Source organism: Taudactylus pleione, unplaced genomic scaffold (genome assembly GCF_031769625.1).
Source record: "Taudactylus pleione unplaced genomic scaffold, aTauple2 ptg000671l, whole genome shotgun sequence".
Lineage (NCBI taxonomy): Eukaryota > Metazoa > Chordata > Amphibia > Anura > Myobatrachidae > Taudactylus > Taudactylus pleione.
This window is the reverse complement of record NW_028285073.1, coordinates 3,789,540-3,811,226: the sequence shown is the minus strand read 5'-3', so window position 1 is coordinate 3,811,226 and position 21,687 is coordinate 3,789,540. Positions and strand designations below refer to the sequence as shown.

At 46.1% G+C, this 21,687-nt stretch overlaps 1 protein-coding gene across 7 annotated transcripts in view; it reads left to right on the top strand.

Moving 5' to 3' along the window:
• The window catches only part of XRCC5 (X-ray repair cross complementing 5), a 154,883-nt gene that overhangs the window by 113,381 nt on the left and 19,815 nt on the right, over positions 1-21,687 (top strand). For all 7 annotated transcript variants that reach the window (XR_015872427.1, XM_088455758.1, XM_088455761.1 and 4 more), the window contains exon 15: positions 11,496-11,580. Coding sequence is in view for 6 of the 7 variants with exons in the window: in XM_088455758.1 (XP_088311884.1) it covers positions 11,496-11,580 (85 nt within the window). In the remaining variant the exon portion in view is untranslated. The remainder of the gene's footprint in view (positions 1-11,495; positions 11,581-21,687) is intronic.

Here is a 21,687-nt window from a genome sequence, read left to right as displayed (position 1 = left end):
CTGGCAATTTCTTTCCAGGGTTTTTATAGATTTACATGGTAAATATGTGCCTCCAATCTTCTACCCTCCTGTCCTACCCTGTAGTCGACAGGTCCTACCACCTCTATGATCCCATAATGGCCTCGCCATTGAGCATACAATTTGATTTCAGTAGTAGGTACAAGCACCTTGGCTCCCGGTTTGAAAGACCAGTCGACTGTGGTAACATCGTAATTGCGTTTCTGGCGCTGTTGAGCTCTGTCCATATGTTCGTTCAGTAGTGGTGCAATCTACCTTAATCGGCCATACAATTGGGACACAAACTAAAAGTTATTAGGATCTTGGCATGACTGTTGCTCCCATATTCCTTTAACAAATCTAAAATCCCTCTAGGTTGCCTCCCATGGAGGAGTTCGAGGGGACTGAACCCCGTGGAGGATTGGGGCATTTCTCGAACTGCTAACATCAAATAAGGCAGGAGTCAATTCCAATCTCGCTTTTGTTGTGACATCGCCCTCTTTACCATCTGTTTAAGGGTCTGGTTAAAGCGTTCCACTAGGACATCTGTTTGCAGGTGATCAACTGAGCTGGTAATCCTATCTACCCTTAACAGTTGGCACAAATCTTTCATTAATTTAGATACAAAAGGGGTTCCTTGATCTGTTAGGACCTCTCTTTGTATTCCCAGACGGGTAAATAGCATCAATAACTCCCGGGCAATAGTGCTATATTACGTAGCCTTATGGCCTCTGGGTACCTTGTGGCATAATCTACTACCACTAATATGTATTGATGCCCTCGAGCAGATTTTTCCACCAGCCGTATCAGATCCATAGCAATTCGCTCAAAAGGTGCAGAAATGACAGGGAAGGGAACCAAGGGTGCCTGAAACCCTGTCCGCGGTGCAGTCTACTGGACATTCCTGACAATATTTTTTTACTGCTGCATTAATGCCTGGTCAAAATAATCTGAACTGAATACGCTGGAGAGTTTTCTCCCCTAAATTACCACCCCACGTGTGTATGAGCCGCCATCAACACCAACTGCTCATGTTTCAGAGGAACCAACAAGTAGTCTACTTTCTTACCCTGTTACACAATATAACAAATCATTTTCCATGTAAAGTATGGTACACCTTCTGTTGGTAAAACCGTGATTACTTTACCATTTACTTTTTCAAATGCGTTTATCAAGTTCCCATTATTCTGTTTGTCTTGGCCAAAGTCCTGTAAAGACACTTCCTTGCTGATGGGAATCCACTGTGCCTTGGTCTCAGTCCCCTTCTGCTGCTCACTGGCCAAGGAGGGTGTTACAGCCACCAAACTTTGGGATATTGCAGAGCTTGGCTCTTGGGACACCTCTGACGTGGTCCATATGCTATCATCATGCCAAGTAATCACCTCTTGTAGTAACAGAAAGTCCTGACCTAGGATCAATGGGTAGGGTGGTCTGGCGGCTACCACCTTCAGAGATTGCCCTTTTATCACTATCTGGAGGTGCACTCTGGGGCATTCTTCTACATCCCCTTGTAGACATATAATCTTTACAGGGGGTAGCACCTGATCATCCCCGGGTGGAACCAGGTTGACAGAGATGATGGTTAATTCGCTGCCAGTATCCACTAAGGCTCAGACCTTCCGGCCTTCCACTCGCACCATCTAACAAAACAAGGTGGTCTCCACCAGAGAAGTGCTTCCAGCAGCCATGCTGACCATGTTGTTTTTCCAGCACTGCAGTCCCATCGGCTTGCCCTGCTTTGGACAGTCCCGATGCACATGGTCCGGCTCCCCGCAGTCAAAGCACACAGCTGGAGATGGGTTGTTCACTTTAAGAACTGAGACCTGGGTTCTGGCTGGAAACCCTGTTTGGTCTTACTCAATTTCCCAATAATCAGGTACTGTTCAAGCACCACCGCTAACTCAAACATTTGAGAATCAGCCTGTAGGGCCCACTGCTGTACCACATGGTCTAATACACGTACAGCATGGTCCAAAGTCACCATCTCTACTATATGCTGAGCCGAGTTTTCTCCGGCTGCAACCATGCCTTACTCAGCCGGGCTAATTTGGCCAGCAGGACCCTTGGAGGCTCAAACGAGTTCAGCCACCATTCCTGAAACTTCTGAGCTTTGCTGGGGCCTGTCACTCCAACCCTCTGAGTATGGCCTTTTTCAGGTGAGGATAGGAGTTTGCCACTGCCAGAGTCAAATCGACATATGCTCTCTGAGGTTCCCCTGTGAGCAAGTTTGGCAGCACACTCATCAGGCCATTTTAAAAGTGCAGCAGTACGCTCAAAGGTGCACATAAAAGCTTCAACGTCATCAGATGGGGTAAGCTTCTGTAACACCTCTCGCTCGCGACCACCTTTCCTCATTTCAGTTAATTCCACATATGTTAGGAACCTACCCTAAAGAGGTTAATTGGATATGGTGGGTAGGCCCATAACTTTTGGCCATGATTATACTCAAAACCTCTATTGATTGCAACATTTTATTGCATTTATATATTATCAGTAATTTGGAGTTGTGCGCCTGAGATCTGTCTGTTTCTGTGCCTGCAACTAGTCTCATCAGGTAGCACCTCCCATTATATATATTCAGGGTGTGCAGTCCAGGAATCTTTCCTATACACTCCATTTAATGTGCTTTATTGCACATCTGAAGGAAAGGAGACGTCTTCAGTCTGAACTAGCACCCCTCTCTTATTGGTTTAAAAGCATGCACACTATTAATAGGCACAATTTTAGGTAAGTCCTACAAGTTTATATACTGTAGTGCAATTTTGGGTTGATTTTTGGGGCGTGGGTCCCCTGGATTACTTTGGTTGGTCTGCTCCAGGGCATTGCATTGTAACACGTTCTTTCTACTTCAGGGTCCATAGGGTATCCACAGGATACCTTGGGGTATAGGTGTGACGTCAGTCGCAGGGCACCAAAGAGTTAAGCTTTCAGCCTCCCAGGATGCACTAGGTCCCCCTCCTATACCCCGCCCCCGGGCCAAGGCACCTCAGTTTAGTTTGGTGCCCGGCCGGAGTCGAGTGGGGGCTAGAAGAGCCCCTGAAGCTTATTCTTCATGCAGCTGTGGCTGCACATCTGGATGAACAGCATGGACAGTCAGTCCTGACGTCCATGCTGTCTTCCCTACACCCCGCCGGTACCAGAACGCCGGTACTGATCCGGGGATGCTGGTGGGCGTCTGGGGTCACAGCTAGCGGTGACCCCAGATGCTCCGGACCATGGCCGGATTCAAGGGGGACAGAGGTAAGCAGCGGGGTCCCGCGGTGGGTCCCCGCTGATCACATGGTCCTAAGTCCCCAGGCAGGGGGCTCCCTGGGGACTGGCTGCAGCGTGGAGCCAGGCGACCAACCTGCGCTTCCACTACCCCCTGGGACAGCGGACCGCAGCAGAGCGGTAGCGCTGCGGCGTCCCAGGGGTTAAATGCATGCCAGGGGAGCGCGCCTTCCCTGTCTCACAGCCGGCGCCTCCCCCGCTGCACACAGCCCTCTCTGCATGCTGCCGACTGGTCCTGTGGCAGCGCTCCTCCCCCAGGCCAGCCTCCTCTCTGCTCCTCGGCGGCCATCTTCTCCAGAACGCATGGTGAACGCTGCTGGAAGCGCTGGACGGAAGCATCGTGGTCTGGGTCCCCCCGCATACCTCTCCTCCGCTGTGGTCAGGTCTGTGTATGCAGCGCTGTGTCCTACCAGGCCCTGTGTCTGTGTAGTTGAGTGATCAGCGCTGTTAGTGCAGGAATTGTTATTTTTCTGCATTGTATGTGACTGTGCTAGCGCTGCTGCCTGTAACTTTTCTTCTCTAAACTGTCAGCTTTATTACTGTCCCTGTTCTTTCTGCTAAAGCCCTTGCGGTGCGGTGCTGCAGGGTGGTCTCTCGCCTATTTAATACTTAATTGGTGAGAGAGGTCACATACGTGGTGCCATCATGTCTGAAAGTGATTTTCCCCTCCGGCTACAGTGTACCACGTGCAAAGTACCGTTAGCGGAGGGGGAGGGTAGCGCGGAGGGCCTTTGCCGGCAGTGTTTGTCCATGGCGCGGCCTATTACGGTTACAGCACCGGTACAGGAGCCGCCCTGGGCTTGTTTCGCTCAGGCGTTAACAGCTTTAGTGGGCCAGTTAGCTCTGCAGCCCGCGTTTACTCCGATGGGTTTGTCCCAGCAGTCTGTGGTGTCGTCACCCATGCAGGGGTTCCCACGACAATTGGTGGTACCCCATAGTCTCCCTATTTCCCCGCTCCCGGGTTCTCAGGAGCCAGCGTGGGTTAACTCCCTGACGAGTTCTGTACAGCACTTGTCGGATGTGTTGCAAGGGGAGTCTGTGATGCGGTCTCATAAAAGGCCGGTGGCGTCTCTGTCCGCTCCTTATGAGGATGACGAAGGGACGTCTGATGATGGGGAGATTCTAGATCCTTACGATCAGGAACCTCTCCATACTAAGGACGCTGATGCTAAGTCCAAAGTATATATTCCTGGACTTATTCGGGCGGTCCGCACAGCCTTGGTGATTGAGGACGAAGTTCCCCCAGCGGCTAAATCTAAGTGTGCCTTTTTCAAAGATGTGAAGGGCGATGCCACAGTCTTTCCTCTTTCAGGTCAGTTGGTGGACCATTTAGAGGAGGCGTGGAAACAACCTGGCAAAAGATACCAGCCGCAGAGACGCCTGGCGGTGGCTTATCCGTTCGCGGATAATTATTTTGCTAAGTGGGAATCCCCTCCACAGGTGGATTCTCACGTGACCCGTCTTGTCCGTAGTGCCACATTGCCGATGCCATCCATGTCCTCCCTTAAGGATGCTACGGACCGCAAGGTAGAAATCTGCCTGAAGTCCGCTTATTCCCTTGCAGGGGGGGCAGCACGGCCGGCTATGGCCATTTGCTGGGTTGCCAGAGCGATGGAGCGCTGGGCGGATTCATTAGAGGCTTCTTTTGAATCCGACTGTCCGGCCGATCAGGCGGAGTTGATTGGCAATCTCCGTGATTCGGCCACCTACATCAACGAGGCGGCTCTAGACATTAGTACTCTGGTGTCTAGAATTTCTTCAGCAGCGGTAGCTGCTCGTCGCACCTTGTGGCTGCGATCCTGGAAGGCGGACGCAGATTCCAAGAAAGGTCTGGAAGCGTTGCCGTTTACCGGAGAAGTTCTCTTCGGTCCGGATCTGGATAAGATTGTGGCCACGCTGGCGGCAGCCAAATCTGCCTGTCTCCCGTCGGCCGCTGCTCCTTCTGGTTCGGGACCATCGTCCTTTCGGTCATCTAGGGCCCAGGGCAGGCCCAAACCACAGTCGTTTCCTCGACAGGCTGGCCCTAAGAAATCGGTCAAGCCCCGGAAGCAGGCATGGAGTACCAGACGTCCGGCCCCCAAGCCAGATGACAAGCCTGCGGCCTGACGGTCCGGGCCTCCCTTTGGGGGATCCCAGGGTGGGAGGCCGCCTGCTACAGTTCGCCCAGTGTTGGTCGACCACTACGACAGACACTTGGGTTCTGGAGGTGGTTTCCCACGGATACGCCCTCTCCTTCCGGCACAGACCCCCGGCTCGCTTCTTCACCACGGGTCTCCCATCAGACCGGAACAAGGCTACGGAGCTGCGGAAGGTATTGCACACTATGCTCCAGGCTGGAGTTATAGTGGCGGTTCCATTCTCCCAGAGGGGCCAGGGTTTCTATTCAAATCTATTTTTGGTACAGAAACCCAATGGGTCATATCGTCCGATTCTCAACCTCAAAGCACTCAACAAGTCTTTGCGGGTCCCGAAGTTTCGGATGGAGACCCTACGGTCCATCATTCTGGCGCTGGAACCTGGGGACTACTTGGTGTCATTGGACATACAGGACGCTTACCTGCATGTCCCTATTCTTTGGCGCCATCAACAGTTCCTCAGGTTTGCAATCAGCAGCGACCACTTCCAGTTTCGGGCGTTACCTTTTGGCCTGGCAACAGCACCACGTGTTTTCACCAAGGTGATGGCGGTCATGGCGGCTTCTCTGCGGCTGCAGGGAGTCCGCATGTTGCCGTATTTGGACGACCTGTTATTGGTGGCAGGATCTCCAGAGCTCCTGTTACGCCACTTGGACCTGACCATTGCACTGCTGCAACGGCACGGCTGGCTAATCAACTGGCAGAAGTCCACTCTAATCCCGTCTCGGAGGATTCTGCATCTTGGAGCCTTATTGGACTCGGGACAGCAAAGGATCTTCGTGACGGAGGACAAGATCTCTGCTTTACAGTCAAGGGTGCGCAGTTGTCTGCACAGCCGCCGGGTGTCCTTACACTCGGCGATGAGGTTACTGGGCTCCATGGTGTCGGTGTTCGACATGGTGGAATACGCCCAGTTTCACTCCAGACCTCTGCAGCACCTGATCCTGTCCAAGTGGAACGGGCTGACTCAGTCTCTGAAGTCCCAGACGATTGTGCTCACCCAGGAGGTTCGCCTGTCCCTTACGTGGTGGTTACAGACGACCCACCTCAACAAGGGACGTCCGTTCTGGGTTCCAAATTGGGTCCTGTTGACAACGGACGCCAGTCTTCGGGGCTGGGGAGCAGTTTCGGGTCCACACTTGTTCCAGGGCAGGTGGACGCCGACAGAAGCGGAGCTTCCAATAAATATCTTGGAACTCCGTGCGGTCTTCAATGCTCTCCAGCAGGCACAGCGGTTTCTCCAGGGTCGCCCGGTGCAGGTCCAGTCGGACAACGCTACCACCGTGGCCTACATAAACAGGCAAGGAGGAACTCGCAGTCGGGCGGCTCTCGTAGAGGTCTCTCGGATCCTGGTTTGGGCGGAGCGCAATCTTCCGGCCATATCAGCGGTCTTCATCCCGGGAGTGCTCAATTGGGAGGCGGACTTTCTAAGTCGCCAGGACGTTCATCCGGGGGAATGGTCCCTGCACCCGGACGTTTTTCAACTACTGGTGGACAGGTGGGGTCTTCCAGAAATCGACCTCATGGCGTCCCGGCACAACAACAAGTTGCCGGTGTACGGGTCTCGCACAAGAGACGAAGGGGCGTCTCTGGTGGATGCTCTGTCCGTCCGGTGGACGTTCCGGTTCGCATACCTGTTCCCTCCGGTCTCCCTTCTTCCACGGGTAATCCGGAAATTCAAACAGGAAGGAGGGACGCTCCTGTTGATAGCTCCCGCGTGGCCCAGACGGCACTGGTTCTCAGACCTTCAGGGTCTGTCCGTGGACATTCCTCTGCGGTTGCCGCTACGACCGGACCTTCTGTCTCAGGGTCCTTGCCTTCACCCGGACCTGACTCGGCTGTCTTTGACGGCGTGGCTGTTGAGACGGCCATGCTGAGGTCCCGGGGGTTTTCCAGCTCTGTGGTGCGTACCATGTTACGAGCTCGGAAACCGTCTTCCGCGAGGATATACCATCGCGTGTGGCATACGTTCTTCCAGTGGTGTTGACCGAGAGGTTATGCACCGCGGGAGTTTCGTCTGTCTCGGATTCTCGCCTTCCTGCAAGCGGGACTAGATCATGGGCTTCGCCTTGCTTCTTTGAAGGTACAGGTTTCGGCCCTATCTGTCTGGTTTCACCGTAGGATTGCTACAATCCCGGATGTGCGCACCTTTATGCAGGGTGTTCTCCGCATTCAGCCGCCCTTTGTTCCACCTGTGGCGCCTTGGGATTTGGCTGTGGTCCTGAGGGCTCTCCAAGGACCGCCGTTTGAACCACTGGGCTCAGTGGATCTTAAATGGCTAACAGCTAAGACTGTTTTCCTTCTGGCCATTGCTTCGGCCAGACGTGTTTCTGAGTTAGGGGCTCTTTCTTGTAGACCCCCTTTCTTGGTTTTTTATGGGAACAGGGCAGTGCTCCGCACTCGGCCCGAGTTTCTTCCCAAAGTTGTTTCCCAGTTTCATATTAACGAGGAAATAGTTGTTCCGGCCTTTAACTCACCGGGTCTTTCCGTCGGTGAGGCCTCTTTGGATGTTGTGCGGGCCTTAAGGACTTATGTTGACCGCACTTCTTCGTTTAGGAAGTCGGACGCTTTGTTTGTCCTCTTTGGCTTCCGTAAAAAGGGTTGGCCTGCTTCAAAGCAAACTTTGGCAGCCTGGATCCGTATGGCTATTTCTGAAGCTTATCTTCATGAAGGCCTACCGGTCCCTCCTTCTCTGAAGGCTCATTCCACTAGGTCTGTGGGTCCTTCGTGGGCAGCTCGACGTGGTGCCTCGGCAGTTCAGATCTGCAAGGCTGCTACGTGGTCTTCTGTCCATACCTTCGTGAGGTATTACAGGTTTGACACCTTCGCCTCTCAGGATGCTTCCTTCGGGCGGCGGATTCTCCTTTCTGCACAGGAGCGTCCCCACCCTTAAAGGATACTGCTTTGGGACATCCCCAAGGTATCCTGTGGATACCCTATGGACCCTGAAGTAGAAAATATGAGATATGGTAAGAACTTACCCTTGTTATCTCTATTTCTACGAAGTCCATAGGGTTCCACAGGACTCCCGCCCTGTCGCACCTGTGCTGCAGATGGGCTTTGCTCTGGTCACCGGTTTTCCGTCTCCCTCTGGTGAGAATGTGATTCTTGTATGTGTCCAGATCTTTGTTCTCTCTCTTCCTTCTCCTCCTCCGGCCTATGGCTTGGTAACGAACTGAGGTGCCTTGGCCCGGGGGCGGGGTATAGGAGGGGGACCTAGTGCATCCTGGGAGGCTGAAAGCTTAACTCTTTGGTGCCCTGCGACTGACGTCACACCTATACCCCAAGGTATCCTGTGGAACCCTATGGACTTCGTAGAAATAGAGATAACAAGGGTAAGTTCTTACCATATCTCATATTTTCTTTACCGCACAATTTTAATACTTTGTTTCATTATATTTGTATTTTCACCTTTCTATGCAGCCATAGCTGCTCTTACTTTTTTTTACTTCACTTTTCTCACTATGGCAATGCCCTTGGGTGGCTAGGCTGTGCTGGTTTAGGGGTGTCCTGCGCTCTGGATTTGAACCATAGTATGTTAGGGACCTACCCTAAAGAAGTTACCTGGAAATGGTGGTTAGGCCATAACCTTGGCCATGATTTTGCCTAAAACCTCTATTGATTGCAAAATTTTATTGCATTTATATATTATCAGTAATTTGTAGTTGTGCACTTTAGGTCTGTCTGTTTCTGTGCCAGTTAATTCCACATGTAATAACTGAATTTCAGTCCGTTGACCCTGAATCAAAATTTGCTGTCCTTACTGCCCTGCTACTAGTTCAGCAAAACTTTTGAAAAGCTCCTCCATATTACACTGCTTTTCCACTTTGTGGATAAATATAGCAGGCTTAATTAACTCTCTCTTGTAAGCCAGATTCCCAGCAATCTATATCAGCTGGTTTCCCTTAAAACTGCACTACATTCCCTGGGCTCCCAGCCCCATACACAGGAATTAAGCAGTTTTATTAGTGCACAATTTGCATATACACATTGACAGATTATCACTGTGAACAACTGCCGTTGTATGGCTAGCCTTCTACACTCACCTGCCCAGCTGCTAGTAATGCGACTCAGACTCACCAAGCCGCTGCGCGGTAGGTAGCGTCCTCCAATGCGTCTCACTGCCGCTGTGGGTGGATCTGGTCACTGTATCCGGGCTCTTGCTGTGTTGTAGTGTCCAGCATGGTCCTTATTCTGGCACCAAATGTGGCAAGAATCACATAGACCGGCGCAAAATCCAACAGAAGTTTATTTTCTCACCACATGCAGATATACAGGTAATGGTGCATACACACGATCAGATTTTTTCTTCAGATATGGACGATAACGATTTAAAAATCGTTCAGTCGTTCATATCTGATGGAAAATCGTTCATATCTGACATGCCTGAACGATGGACGATCAACGATGCGCGTTCCCGTTTGTCAGATAACGATATCTGACATCTGATGGGTTTGCAGTCAGACTTGGACGATTCCATTCATTTTAATGCAGTCAAAAATTGTTCAATCGTTCAAATCGTTCAAAACTTTGGTCAAATCTTCCTAATCGTTCAAATCGTTTAATTGTTCAGTCGTTCATCTGACAAATCTGACAAGTCTGACAAATCTGACCGTGTGTACGCTCCATAAGTGCAGTGTTCACAGGCAAGATGTTACAGCAGGTACACAGAATCTTCCATACAGCAACACAGTTCTTTTAGTGGACCCTCAGGTCCAGGATCCCGAACACTAGTCACCCCCAAGCTATAACCTGGACGACTAATTCACCGTCCGGATCATTGTGGATTTGCACTGACACAACTTTAAAGTCCGATAGCAGGTGCTGCTAATTAGCCTTCTTTGTGGCTTACAACTGATCCCAGGGAAACCTGGACGGGATCACAAACCTACTGCTCCACTTTTAACCTCATGTGAAAGCATGCTGCCCCTGTCACAATATCTATATAGGTTACTAAATTATCTAAACATTTATACATTTAAACCTATTTCATCTATTTCTTACTATAAAATATATATATATCCTAATCATTATGGTTAAAATCACCTTTAACCATTAATGATATTTTAATTCAGACAATATCTGTAATACTAATATTTCTAAATTATGAATAATTAACCTATATGGCAACAACAACACACATTTCATATGGGTTATGAAATAAGTAACACTACCTTTTATATGTACTTCTCTTCACTATGTGCTCGTGGAGATGACTGGCCGTCTTGTATTAATGATTTCACTGACAAGACATTTGTTGTCATCAGGGCTGGGCCTAATTTTTTGGTAAGCGAATATATATTTTGTAGCGCCGATACATTGATAACACAAAATACAGACAGCATATAAATTCACATACAGTAGATACGTAAGTGAGGGAGTATTTAGAGTTTGTTTAGAGAAGACCAAGGGGAAAGAGCCGTCAGTAGAAGATACGGTGCACACAATGGTAGAGGAAAGCAGAGACTGTGGAGTTAGAAGGAGGGTGGTAAGATAGAATAAGAAATTAGTTTAAAGTATTGAGATTTGGAGTATTGTGCAGCTAGTACACACTATGTAGAATACAGTATATGTGAAATTTGATATTCCAAATTGTAGATATTAGTGGTTTAATTAGGGATGTGCAGGCTCGGTTCTACTCGGTTCCGTTCGTTTTTTTTTACCGAATCTTATTGGGTTTCAGCTGTCACGAGTTTTGGATAGCCAATAAGATTCGGTAAAAAAAACCGAACGGAACCGAGTAGAACCGAGCCTGCACATCCCTAGTTTAAATTGTCACATCATAACTTTGGTATTCTTCTGCTAAAGATTTATTTTTGCCTATTTCTAGGTAAATAAAGAAATTTGTTTAGCACAGGCAATTGTATTACAACCTGGTCATTACCAGATGCAGGCTTGTAGACCCAGGACAATTGATTGTCCTTTCAATGAGGTTCTAGTATTTCAGCTTCCATTATATCGACAGGTGGTTATGGTAGGGTCCATTCACAAGTAACTAGTGATATTGCTTTAAAGGTTTCAGAAAACCTATTTTCCATTACTGGTTGAATTCTAGAGAAATATACATTCCTGTTCATTATGTGTGTTTTACAGAAATGAGGAACCCGACGCCAAGAAGATTAGGAGTGACGACGATAATTTCAGCATCTTGCACTTGGCCGAAGGAAATGTCACATCTGTAAGAACACTTAAGTGCATGTCTTTGAAATTTACATTGCTTAAAACAGGATATTTCCAACCCTTTCTTCCAAGTATGTGGAGAACTCTGTGAACCCTATTTCAGGGACCCCACTGTTCTGAAGTACAACACCGGATACTCACCCAGTATCCAACACAGGAGAAGTGAGCCTGACGTTGAAATAAAATGTCTACACACAAATTCTTCTTCTGTTTTTTGAACCAGCACCCTAACTAGCAGATCTGTAGGGGCACTATGCCAGAGAGCCCTATAGTTTGGGAGTAATTTACACCCCCCCCCCCCCCCCCTCCCCTGCTGCAAAACTGCTATGGGAGATAGAGAGAGTACTCCCTAACTGTAGATCTCCCTGTCATGGAACGGCGACAGAGAATAGAGGGTAAGTGGCAAAACATTTGATTTGTGGGTGGATCTATCTTCTAACGGTTGTTTCGGCTGTGATATGAAAAAGTAATGAAGATGCAGTCATGGCACTTAACCCCACCCTTTTTTTTTTGTCACTGTCAATGCACAGAGGATGTACAGCACGTTTGTTTATCAAAGCTGTTCTTTTGCTTACTAAGTATTTTCTTGAAATAATAAATGTGTTTTTATTCTATGATGTATGCTCTACCTGTCCCTATCCCATTACTCACTGCTGCCATTTGAAAAAAAAAACTGTTAATACGGTAAAGCTCTTCTGTCTTGTTTAAAAGGAAGTTCAGTGTGTTCGTAGCTTCATGAGTAGGAATGATATGCTTGCAGTTTCTAAGTTAGCCTAAATGTTCTATACAAGTTAGTGCATTCAAACATAGGGCTTGACCATTTCAGATTTTTGTCCCACCTCAACAAGTCATTAGCATTCTGTATTGTGTTTTGTCAATTTAAAGCTGGGTACAACCTATACGAGATATCATATAGACGTGAATCAGAAGAATATATCGTACACATCGTGTGTGCGTTTGATCTGTCCATCACATTGTTCCATCTGCTGTTCTGTACAGCATATGGGATGTTGCAATGAATGACGCAGTGCTGTTACATGCAGCATGTAACACGGAGTTGTGTATGGCGTGTGTTATGTATCATCGCATTGCCCCGCTGATGGGTGTACACATCGTATAGTGTGTACCAACTTAAGAAGGGGAAGGAATGACTCGCACTTCAATTTTTTTCAGACCCGCTTTTTAAACAGATGATTGTATTGAACACTGAATTTGCATCTGTATATTTTAAGTTGTTTTAGTGGTCCTTGAAGATTGGTTTGAGGCATTATAGTTACTTTTTATCTGTTACTATGCACCAATGAACAGGTGAAAGTGGGTTGTGTGAAGGGAAGTTTCTAGTGGAAAAACTCAGCACCTGCCATTTGTACTATTTTAGTTGTAGTAGTAAGATATAGTTATATACATAGAAAAGCTTATATATTCACGTATTAATGGTTTCATTAACTAAAATTATGCTTTGGGTGTTTATCCTGTCAAACCTGTCCCTCTGACCCCAGGAGATTATCTTGCTTGGAGCAGAGATAGTGCTTTGTTTAAGTGTGTAACTCACATGTCATATCAGATTCACATATGAGATGCATATAAGTTTGAACTTTCACGACATGGTATCTCTTTGACGCTGGATGGTGCTGTAAATACAGCAACAACATCAAGTCCCCTGAATAGATTTTCTTTAGTGAGGAGACAACTCTTTTTAGCGGGACTCCTAATGATTGTAACGAGCCTGCTGTGTATCCGTAGGGGTCATCATTAGTGCCTTCTAGATGCTCAGCCCTCCAAATAATTTATGCATGGAAACTGTGTCTATGGGAAGAGGGCAAGTTCACTAGGCTTTGCTGTTTATTTTCTGTTATAACCATTGTCATATATGGTTTCAGGGAATTTCTAGACAATTCATAAAATTAAAGGTATACTAACTCTATACGTTTAGATAGGGTCTGTATTTGTCCCCTGTAAATATTAGGAGATGGATTTATATTTAGTAGCACCATTTCAACTACTGTAGCTTACAGAAGCGTGGCCAAGCCATGGAGCCCATCAGCAGCACCTGACTTGACCCAACATTAGTATTCGAGAGACGTCATCTGATAAATAAAGTTCCAGAAACAACGGCCATGGCTTACAGTTTGGCCACCCGCCATTACTATCTCATGATGGCACTGTTCCTCCCTGGTGACCTCCTGAGCTAAAGAGAAAAAGAAAAAGGTGTTAAGGCCCGTACGTTTTGGACGATAGAAGTGAACTATATGAACGATAACTATATTGTTTAACAATATATCGTTCATATTGTCCAGTGTGTATGCACTGAACGATCGATGTCAGCACTCCAGCCTGGCCTATCGCGTTCAATATTGCTCATCACACACACAAGCTAAACTGTATGCTGAGGCTATAGTGGTTACACATATCTTGTCTCCTCCTATGTCCCGCTTGTCAGTCTTACTGATGTGATACAGAATAGGGAACAATTTTGTGACAGGTGGGGGAATCTGATATTATAGTGAAATAATAAAATGTCATGAGGGGGGAGTATTGCCTGGATAGAAGTCTGAAATATGGAAACAGACTGTAACCTTCACATAGCAATAACACACAGAGGGAGATGTATGAAGTACGATAGGGGGAAAATGGTAACTGCTCATGTTAAGTGCTGCACTTTCTGCTTCCCTGCATGTGCTATGCGTCCCTGTCATCAGTGCTCGTCTTCAAGATAGGGCACTGATGTGCAGGCAGATGTATGAATGTCGGTGACACTAACCTTTCCAACAGCTGCAGCAATCGATTTAGACAGCTGTAGCTGTCATTGCCGCACCACACATCACTGTCCCTAGCTGTTGGTTCTGGTTCCAACAGCTAGGGATTGTGTGCATAAGAATAGTTTTGGTTTTTTTTTAAACAAAGCCCTGGGTGCTGCTGGGAGAAAATGACCGGTGCATGCGCAGAATGGATGCAAGAGCTGGTCATTACAGCCGCAAGAGGAAGAGCTGACTTCGCCAGACAGGTGAGTTAACAATCTCCCTCTTTGGCAAACATAGAGAGAATACATACGGCCGGTAGCTGGACACGCTTCACTGCGAGTCCAGACAAATAACGCTCGGTCCGGAGCTGGCCGCATCATACATCTTTCCAGTTTCAGATTAATACTCGCAAATTGCCATTTTCAAGCATGATGAACGAGTTTAAGGTGTTAATCTGTTTTATACTGACTTTCAAGTGTAGCTGTGTTTTGAAAGAAAGTGTGATGGGGTTTTTCAGATGCCTCCATCAGTGTTTAAAACCGATCAAGGCGCAAAACGCATCTAACATCTATTTAGACTGAAATTGTAGATAGCATCTTTCGCCATGGTTGTGGGAGAGACCGCTTACTGTACAGAAATAAGAGTGAATTTATTGGTTTTCTCCGACACCTTATTTTACACACATACAACAATGTTATTACACTTTACAAATGGCCACAGTATAGTCTGCCATACCAGTGCAGTAACTGAGGAGCGTTTGGACAATTTCTTGGTCACAAAATTACTAAACCACAGGGGAGATTATGTAATAGTGCAGGAGAGATACCAATGGGGGTCATTTACATGTAAGACTAGAATGGGCGACTTGTTCTAGGTCCTATAACTACATCATACCTTATGAAAATATTTAGAAACTAGTCTTTTAAACAATAGTGTCAATATTCAGGGCTGAACTAATTATAGAGAAGAGGGACAAACATGGAAAATGGTATGCCAGCGTTCACCGGGTAATGCTTATACAATTTATTTGTTCCATTTTTTTTGTTACCATATAAAAACTTTTATGATCGTGATGCATCATAAAGCGTGAGGTTTGTTTTAGTCACACATACAGAGACTGAGTGGTAGATTTACTAAGATGGGAGTTCTATTTAGAAGTGATGTTGCCTATAGCAACCAATCAGATTCCAGGTATTATCTACTAGAAGATGCTAGATAATGGAGAAGTAGAATCTGACTGGTTGCTATGGGCAACATCACTTCTTAATAGAACTCCCATCGTAGTAAATTTACCCATGACTCTAAAGGCGCATACACACACAACGATTTTTTGAACGATTATCGTTAAATGATATCGTTTAAAAAAATCGTTCAATTTCTGAGTCAAACGATGAACGATTTTCGTTCATGCGCGTTCACGTTTGTAGTTCAGTCAGACTTGTCAACTCAACGATTTTCAGTAAGGGAATATGCAAAAATCATTTGTAGTTATAAAAAATCGTTCATTACATTTAAATGAACATAGTAAATGAACAACTTTAGTAAACGATTTAGGTTCATTTTTTCAAGGGAGAAAATAGTTTACTAAAATCGTTCATTAACTAAATCGTTGTATGTATATGCAGCTAAAGAATACAGTTTGATCCAGTGATAATGAGTTTCGTCAATCCTGGATGTATGTGTGTGTGTGTGTGTGTATGTATATATATATATATATATATATATATATATATATATATATATATATATTAAACCCGGCACTCCTGATAAAATAGAGCAATTGCTCTAGTGCACTCCAAGGTTGTAGACCATTTCCTAATGTAGAAAAACCAGTACAGAGGCACTTTGGAGACTTTACAATGTCTAATAAAAATATCCTTTAATTCTACGTTTCGGGTGTTACCCCATCGTCAGGGACAAATAGAATAGGTGTACATGTAAAACACCACATTTAAATACCCCCACCAATAACACATTAACACCATAGTTGATCTCACCTGTGGGGCGCCGCTGACGAGTCCCTGGGAAGCACGGCCAGTCAGCACGCTACCGCCCAGTCACATGAGTGCAACACCCGGTTGCTAAGCAACCGTCAACATATTAAAATTCCCATAAAACAAACATATATACATTAAAAAGAATATATGCACCTGAAAGTCTTTCCTGCATCCCATGTTGGTAACTGCAAGTTGGGCTAATTACCATTTATATAAGTATCCATCAAAACTATCTATACTAGGCAATAAATATGGACTACCCTACTCAGGCAATTATAAATCAGCTTTATATATATATATATATATATATATATAATATATATATAATGTCAGACACTTTCAGCTGAACAATTTAAACAGTGTACAACAGGGCTTGACAAATCTTTCTAAAAATCTAGGAGCCAGGATGAAAGTGTAGGAGCCAGACCACCGTCCCCCCAAAAAAAATTACAGGAGTGAGGAGCACAGCTCTGTGTGTTATGAAACTGTTATGCACACTATACTAGTCCACAAAATGGTCACAGTAGCCCCCCTCACTGCTCTTCACAGCTCCCCTGCTCCACCCCCCACCCTCCAGTAATAACTGACCACATTTCACATAAAATAATGGTGCCAGAAAGTACAACAAAATCCCCCCTCCCCTCGTGGTCACACCATAGACCCTACTACAAGGGAGCTCTATGCAGCCGGAGATAGGAGACAGTAGACACCCGGTGCGTACAGGAGGATCAGCGTAGACTGGGACAGACAGCAGGGATCAGAGCAGGCCAGGATGGAGAGGAGTCATCAGTGCAGGCCGGGACGGACAGAGGCACAGCTGTTACTGCAGGCGACACTCAGAACATGTACTCCTGTGCATGATATGAACACTGCAATACTATTGGCACGAATCTCCGCCGACGCTGATGAGGATCTGCTTCCTCCCTCACTGCAAAATCTAGTAGCCAGGAAGCAAAATCTGGTAGCCATGGTGACCTGGCCCCCGAGATTTGTCGAGCCCTGGTGTACAATATATCTGGCAGAACCCCACACAACAAAAAACAGACTTATAATGATATACAGTACATTACCTATTTTACTGATGTCCGACTACTTGCTGCATAACTGTTAAATGTTTGTACATGTGACATACGGCATAGGAAGCTAAAATATATATCATATCAGAACCAAATGATGACAATTCATGTTGTCCCTATTGTTATCACTGAAAACATTGTAACCCCAGAGTTTCATTTAAACCCCTAAGGACTAGAGTGCCTAAAGTGTAAATCCACTTTGATTGTTTCTGGAGCAAACGCCTACCCCTATCACCACCCCGTCTCGTGGCTGGCACGTGGTCAATAATGATGGCTCTCAAGCAGGCCACACCATGTCTTGCCTGCAGGAAGTGGCTGGCTACCGGCTGATCACTATGGCCCGATTCAATGGCCTGCCTTATCGCACTCTGGAGCAATGCCAACCTTTCTTTAAACTTCCTCTCGGTCTTGCCCATGTAGTTCAACCCACATGGGCAAGACAGGAGGTAAATAACATGGGTCGTAGTGCATGTTAATGCATAGTAGATTTTATCTTTTTTGCCTGTGTGGGGATGTGCAAAAGTGTCACCCACCATTAGGGATCGACATGTCACACAGCCCAAACAGCGAAAGCATTCCATACGTTGGCTTAGAAAGTGCGTAGGATTAACTTTATCCATACCAGTAATATCCAGTTTGACTATTCTATCCTTCAAATTTCTCCCCCTCGTGTGAAATCTGGAACCACGTAAACAAGTTAGTTCCCTGTCAGAATTGACAATAGGCCACCAACTCTTAGCTTTTTTTATTGAGCCTGCCACTACTGGTAGTATGTAGACCGTAGAGGGCGCAAATAGAATATAAGATATTTATTGGGTCGTGTATGAAAGGGTAATAAAAAAATTTGTATATTAGAAAAGATTAAAATTGTGAATAAGATGTATTAAGATTGAGCATATAAAAATGCTAACGTACAATAAGAATTGGATATTTAGCTAAACCAACAAATCCCTATAATGTCAATGGTGTGTTAACACCCTTGATAGGGATAGCAATATTAAAACAAAATGTTAACACAAAATATTCAATTGGTGCAATGTGCTTTAAATACATTGAATACATTGATTAGCATGGGTTCCAAGATTAGACCCTTTCTCACCCAGGATGCCACTAAAACCCTCATACACTCACTGGTCATCTCCAGACTGGACTACTGTAACCTCCTCCTATCTGGCCTCCCCAACTCCCTTCTCTCCCCTCTCCAGTCTGTCCTCAATGCTGCTGCTAGGCTCATTTTCCTCTCAAAACGCTCTGCATCTGCCTCCCCTCTACTACAAGCTCTCCACTGGCTCCCCTTCCCTTTTAGACCCCAATTTAAGGTTCTCACACTCACTTACAAAGCCCTCAGCCATTCCTCTCCCGTTTACATCTCTGATCTCCTCTCCCTTCACTCTCCTGTCCGCCCTCTTCGTTCAACAAATGCACGCCGCCTCTCATGCCAATTGATCACTTCTTCCCACTCCCGCCTCCAAGATTTTGGCCGCGCTGCTCCCCACCTTTGGAACTCTCTCCCGCTTCCCATCAGACTCTCCACTTCTCTTCAATCCTTCAAACGGGCTCTCAAAACCCACTTTTTCATCAAAGCCTTCCAGCTCTCTTCTTAACTTGCTGCTACATACTCAATCCTCCCTGCCTACCCCATCTGTGTCAACCTCTGTTTGTCTGTTCTTCCCCTTTAGAATGTAAGCTCCTATGAGCAGGGCCCTCTGCCCTCTGGTGCTTCTCCTTACTCTACCGTCATCTACTTCTTACTCTCTACCAGGGCACGTAACACTTGGTTGCTTTGCATTGTTGCTTATCTGGGTGTTATGGTCGCGAATGTAGCAATGTACATTATCCTTGTACTGTATTGTACTGTTCTGTAAGTCACTGTAAATTAACCTATTTGTTTATGTACTCTGTAAGGCGCTGCGGAACACTTGTGGTGCCATATAAATAAACGATAATAATAATAATAGAGTAGTTCAAGCTGATCTCAGCAAACAGGGTGCTTTTGAATAAAAAAGTTAGGGATGGTAAATCTGAATAAAGGCCCTCATTCAGAGCCGGACGCTCTGAGCAGAGAGCGCTCGCTCTGAATGAGGGCCGTCCTCCATAAAAATGGAGCGTCCTCCTAGACGCTCGTATAGCGGTGGGTCACCACCCACAGCACATACGAGCGTGCAGGATGATGGTCGCGATGGTCTTGACCATCGCGACCATCGCCAGTGCTACCAGAAGCCTGTGGTTGGGTTTTTCGACCACAAGCCCTGGAGTGATTTTGGCTCTATCAGAGCCAAAATCACTCCCACTGACATCACTAGTGATGTCAGTGGGGCCGGCTTCTGACGGTAGGCGTTCCCTTGGGAACGCCTCCGTCTGGCAGGCACGCCCCCGGCATGCCCACCAAAGGGGGCGTGCTGTCAATCAACATCGACAGCACGCCCCCTTTGATCAGACACAACGAGCGAAGGAAAATCCTTCGCTCGTCGCGTCTGGCGCATGCGCACGACGGAGCTCCCTCCGTCGTGCGCATGCGCAGTGCACACCATCGACCCACTTGCGAGCGGACAGCCGCTTGCGAGTGGGTCTGAATGAGGCCCAAAGTCTCATGAATCCTTGCTGAGTGGAAACATGGAATGTTTGATTCCCCAAAGTCTGTTAAAAAACGTTGGTCGGTGCATGCACCTCCTACCTCCGTGTCATGTGAAAAACAGTGATGAGTCTTTACTTGTGTGCTGTGTCTTGCCTCCGTGCGGTAGCTTCCCGGGTCCTGTCGAAGATGTTGGAGACCCGTCCTGCGGTGGTCCCGTGACGTGACAGCCGAACCGATGGAAATCTTCAGCCGTTTGTAGAGGAGTGGTTGCCGGCGGTGTGCGTGCACGTCTGTGTCACTGCTGGGTTCCCTCTTCCGGCTAGCGCTCCGTGCAGGGGGTCTGGCCTACGCATTTCGCCCGTCCAATCGACTGCGGGCTTGGTCAGGGCTGTGTGAATGTTTCCTTACTTGGGATTTCTTTATATAGGGCTTTCAGCCCCTCCTCTTCTTTTTAACTCCTTCTTTGCTTGTATTTCAGCAATATGCAGACGGTGATGAATGGTGGTTAATTTACTATAATAAGCATGAAGTAGATACAGTGAACAGTTATGGTATAGATTAAACTGAAAATGGTATATAAAGTCGCAATAATACCAGATTTGTTACAATTTGTGAAGTCTTAGAATTGCAGTTATATATAAGACTGCATAAGGTGAAAAAAAGAAAGCTGTTTGTTTATAAATGGAATGGGATTGGAGTAAGAACTAGGTATTATGCACTAGATTCTATTCAGATATTTTGAAAATTAAAAACAGAGAAATGGCATTATTACAAAAGTGGGATGATAAAGATATTAGTTGAGTATATTCCTTCAGAATAGTGTATATATTAAAAACTATAGATTGTTATTATGCATATTCCCTGATAGATGGTAATTAAGTATTTTGTTCAATTGCCTTCAATAGATGCTATCTAAATTTCAGACTGCAGTTTTTGTCACTTTGTCACTACTGGTAGTATACCTGTTGACCCATGGTACTATTTGATTGCCATTTTTATTTTCCTCTTTGGGTCCCAATGTAGTCTTCCTCGGGATACTTAATACCTTGCTTTTTTGCCTTTGTAATTCTTGCCTGTTGTATTCACGGGCGACAAACTTTTCTAACACGAACTGCATTGCTGGCTCTACCTATGTGGGATCAGAAATAATCCGACGGACTCTTAAAAACTGGGAATAGGGTAGACCCTTCCTTAAAGGAGTAGGGTGAAAGCTATTATGCTTCAACATGGTGTTTCGGTCAGTACTCTTTGAAAATAATATGACTATTTGGTCATCGCAACACATGATGTTTACATCCAGGAATTGAATACTATCCTGACTTATATTGTAAGTCAATTTCACAACACTGTATTAAACCATAAATTATCTATAGTCCCATCTAATAAATATGTAGGTATTGATGACAAACTGGTTAGCAAAAACTTGAGGCTTTGTGTTCAGTACCGGAATAATTTTGATAAGGGATGTCTTAATGATATATGACTCTCCACGTATGTATAGCACAGTCTGATCTTACTAACAAACTGGTGGACAATAACTTGAGGCTGGGTGTTCAGGACAGAAGCCCTATGAATATAAAAGTCTAGTGTGGTTAAATACCACTAATGTCATAAATAATGTGTGTCTCTACAATTGAATATGACACAATTATCAACAAATAACATGCATCCCAGGTGGGCAAAAACTGTCGGCAGGATGTTCAGAATCGTAGTACC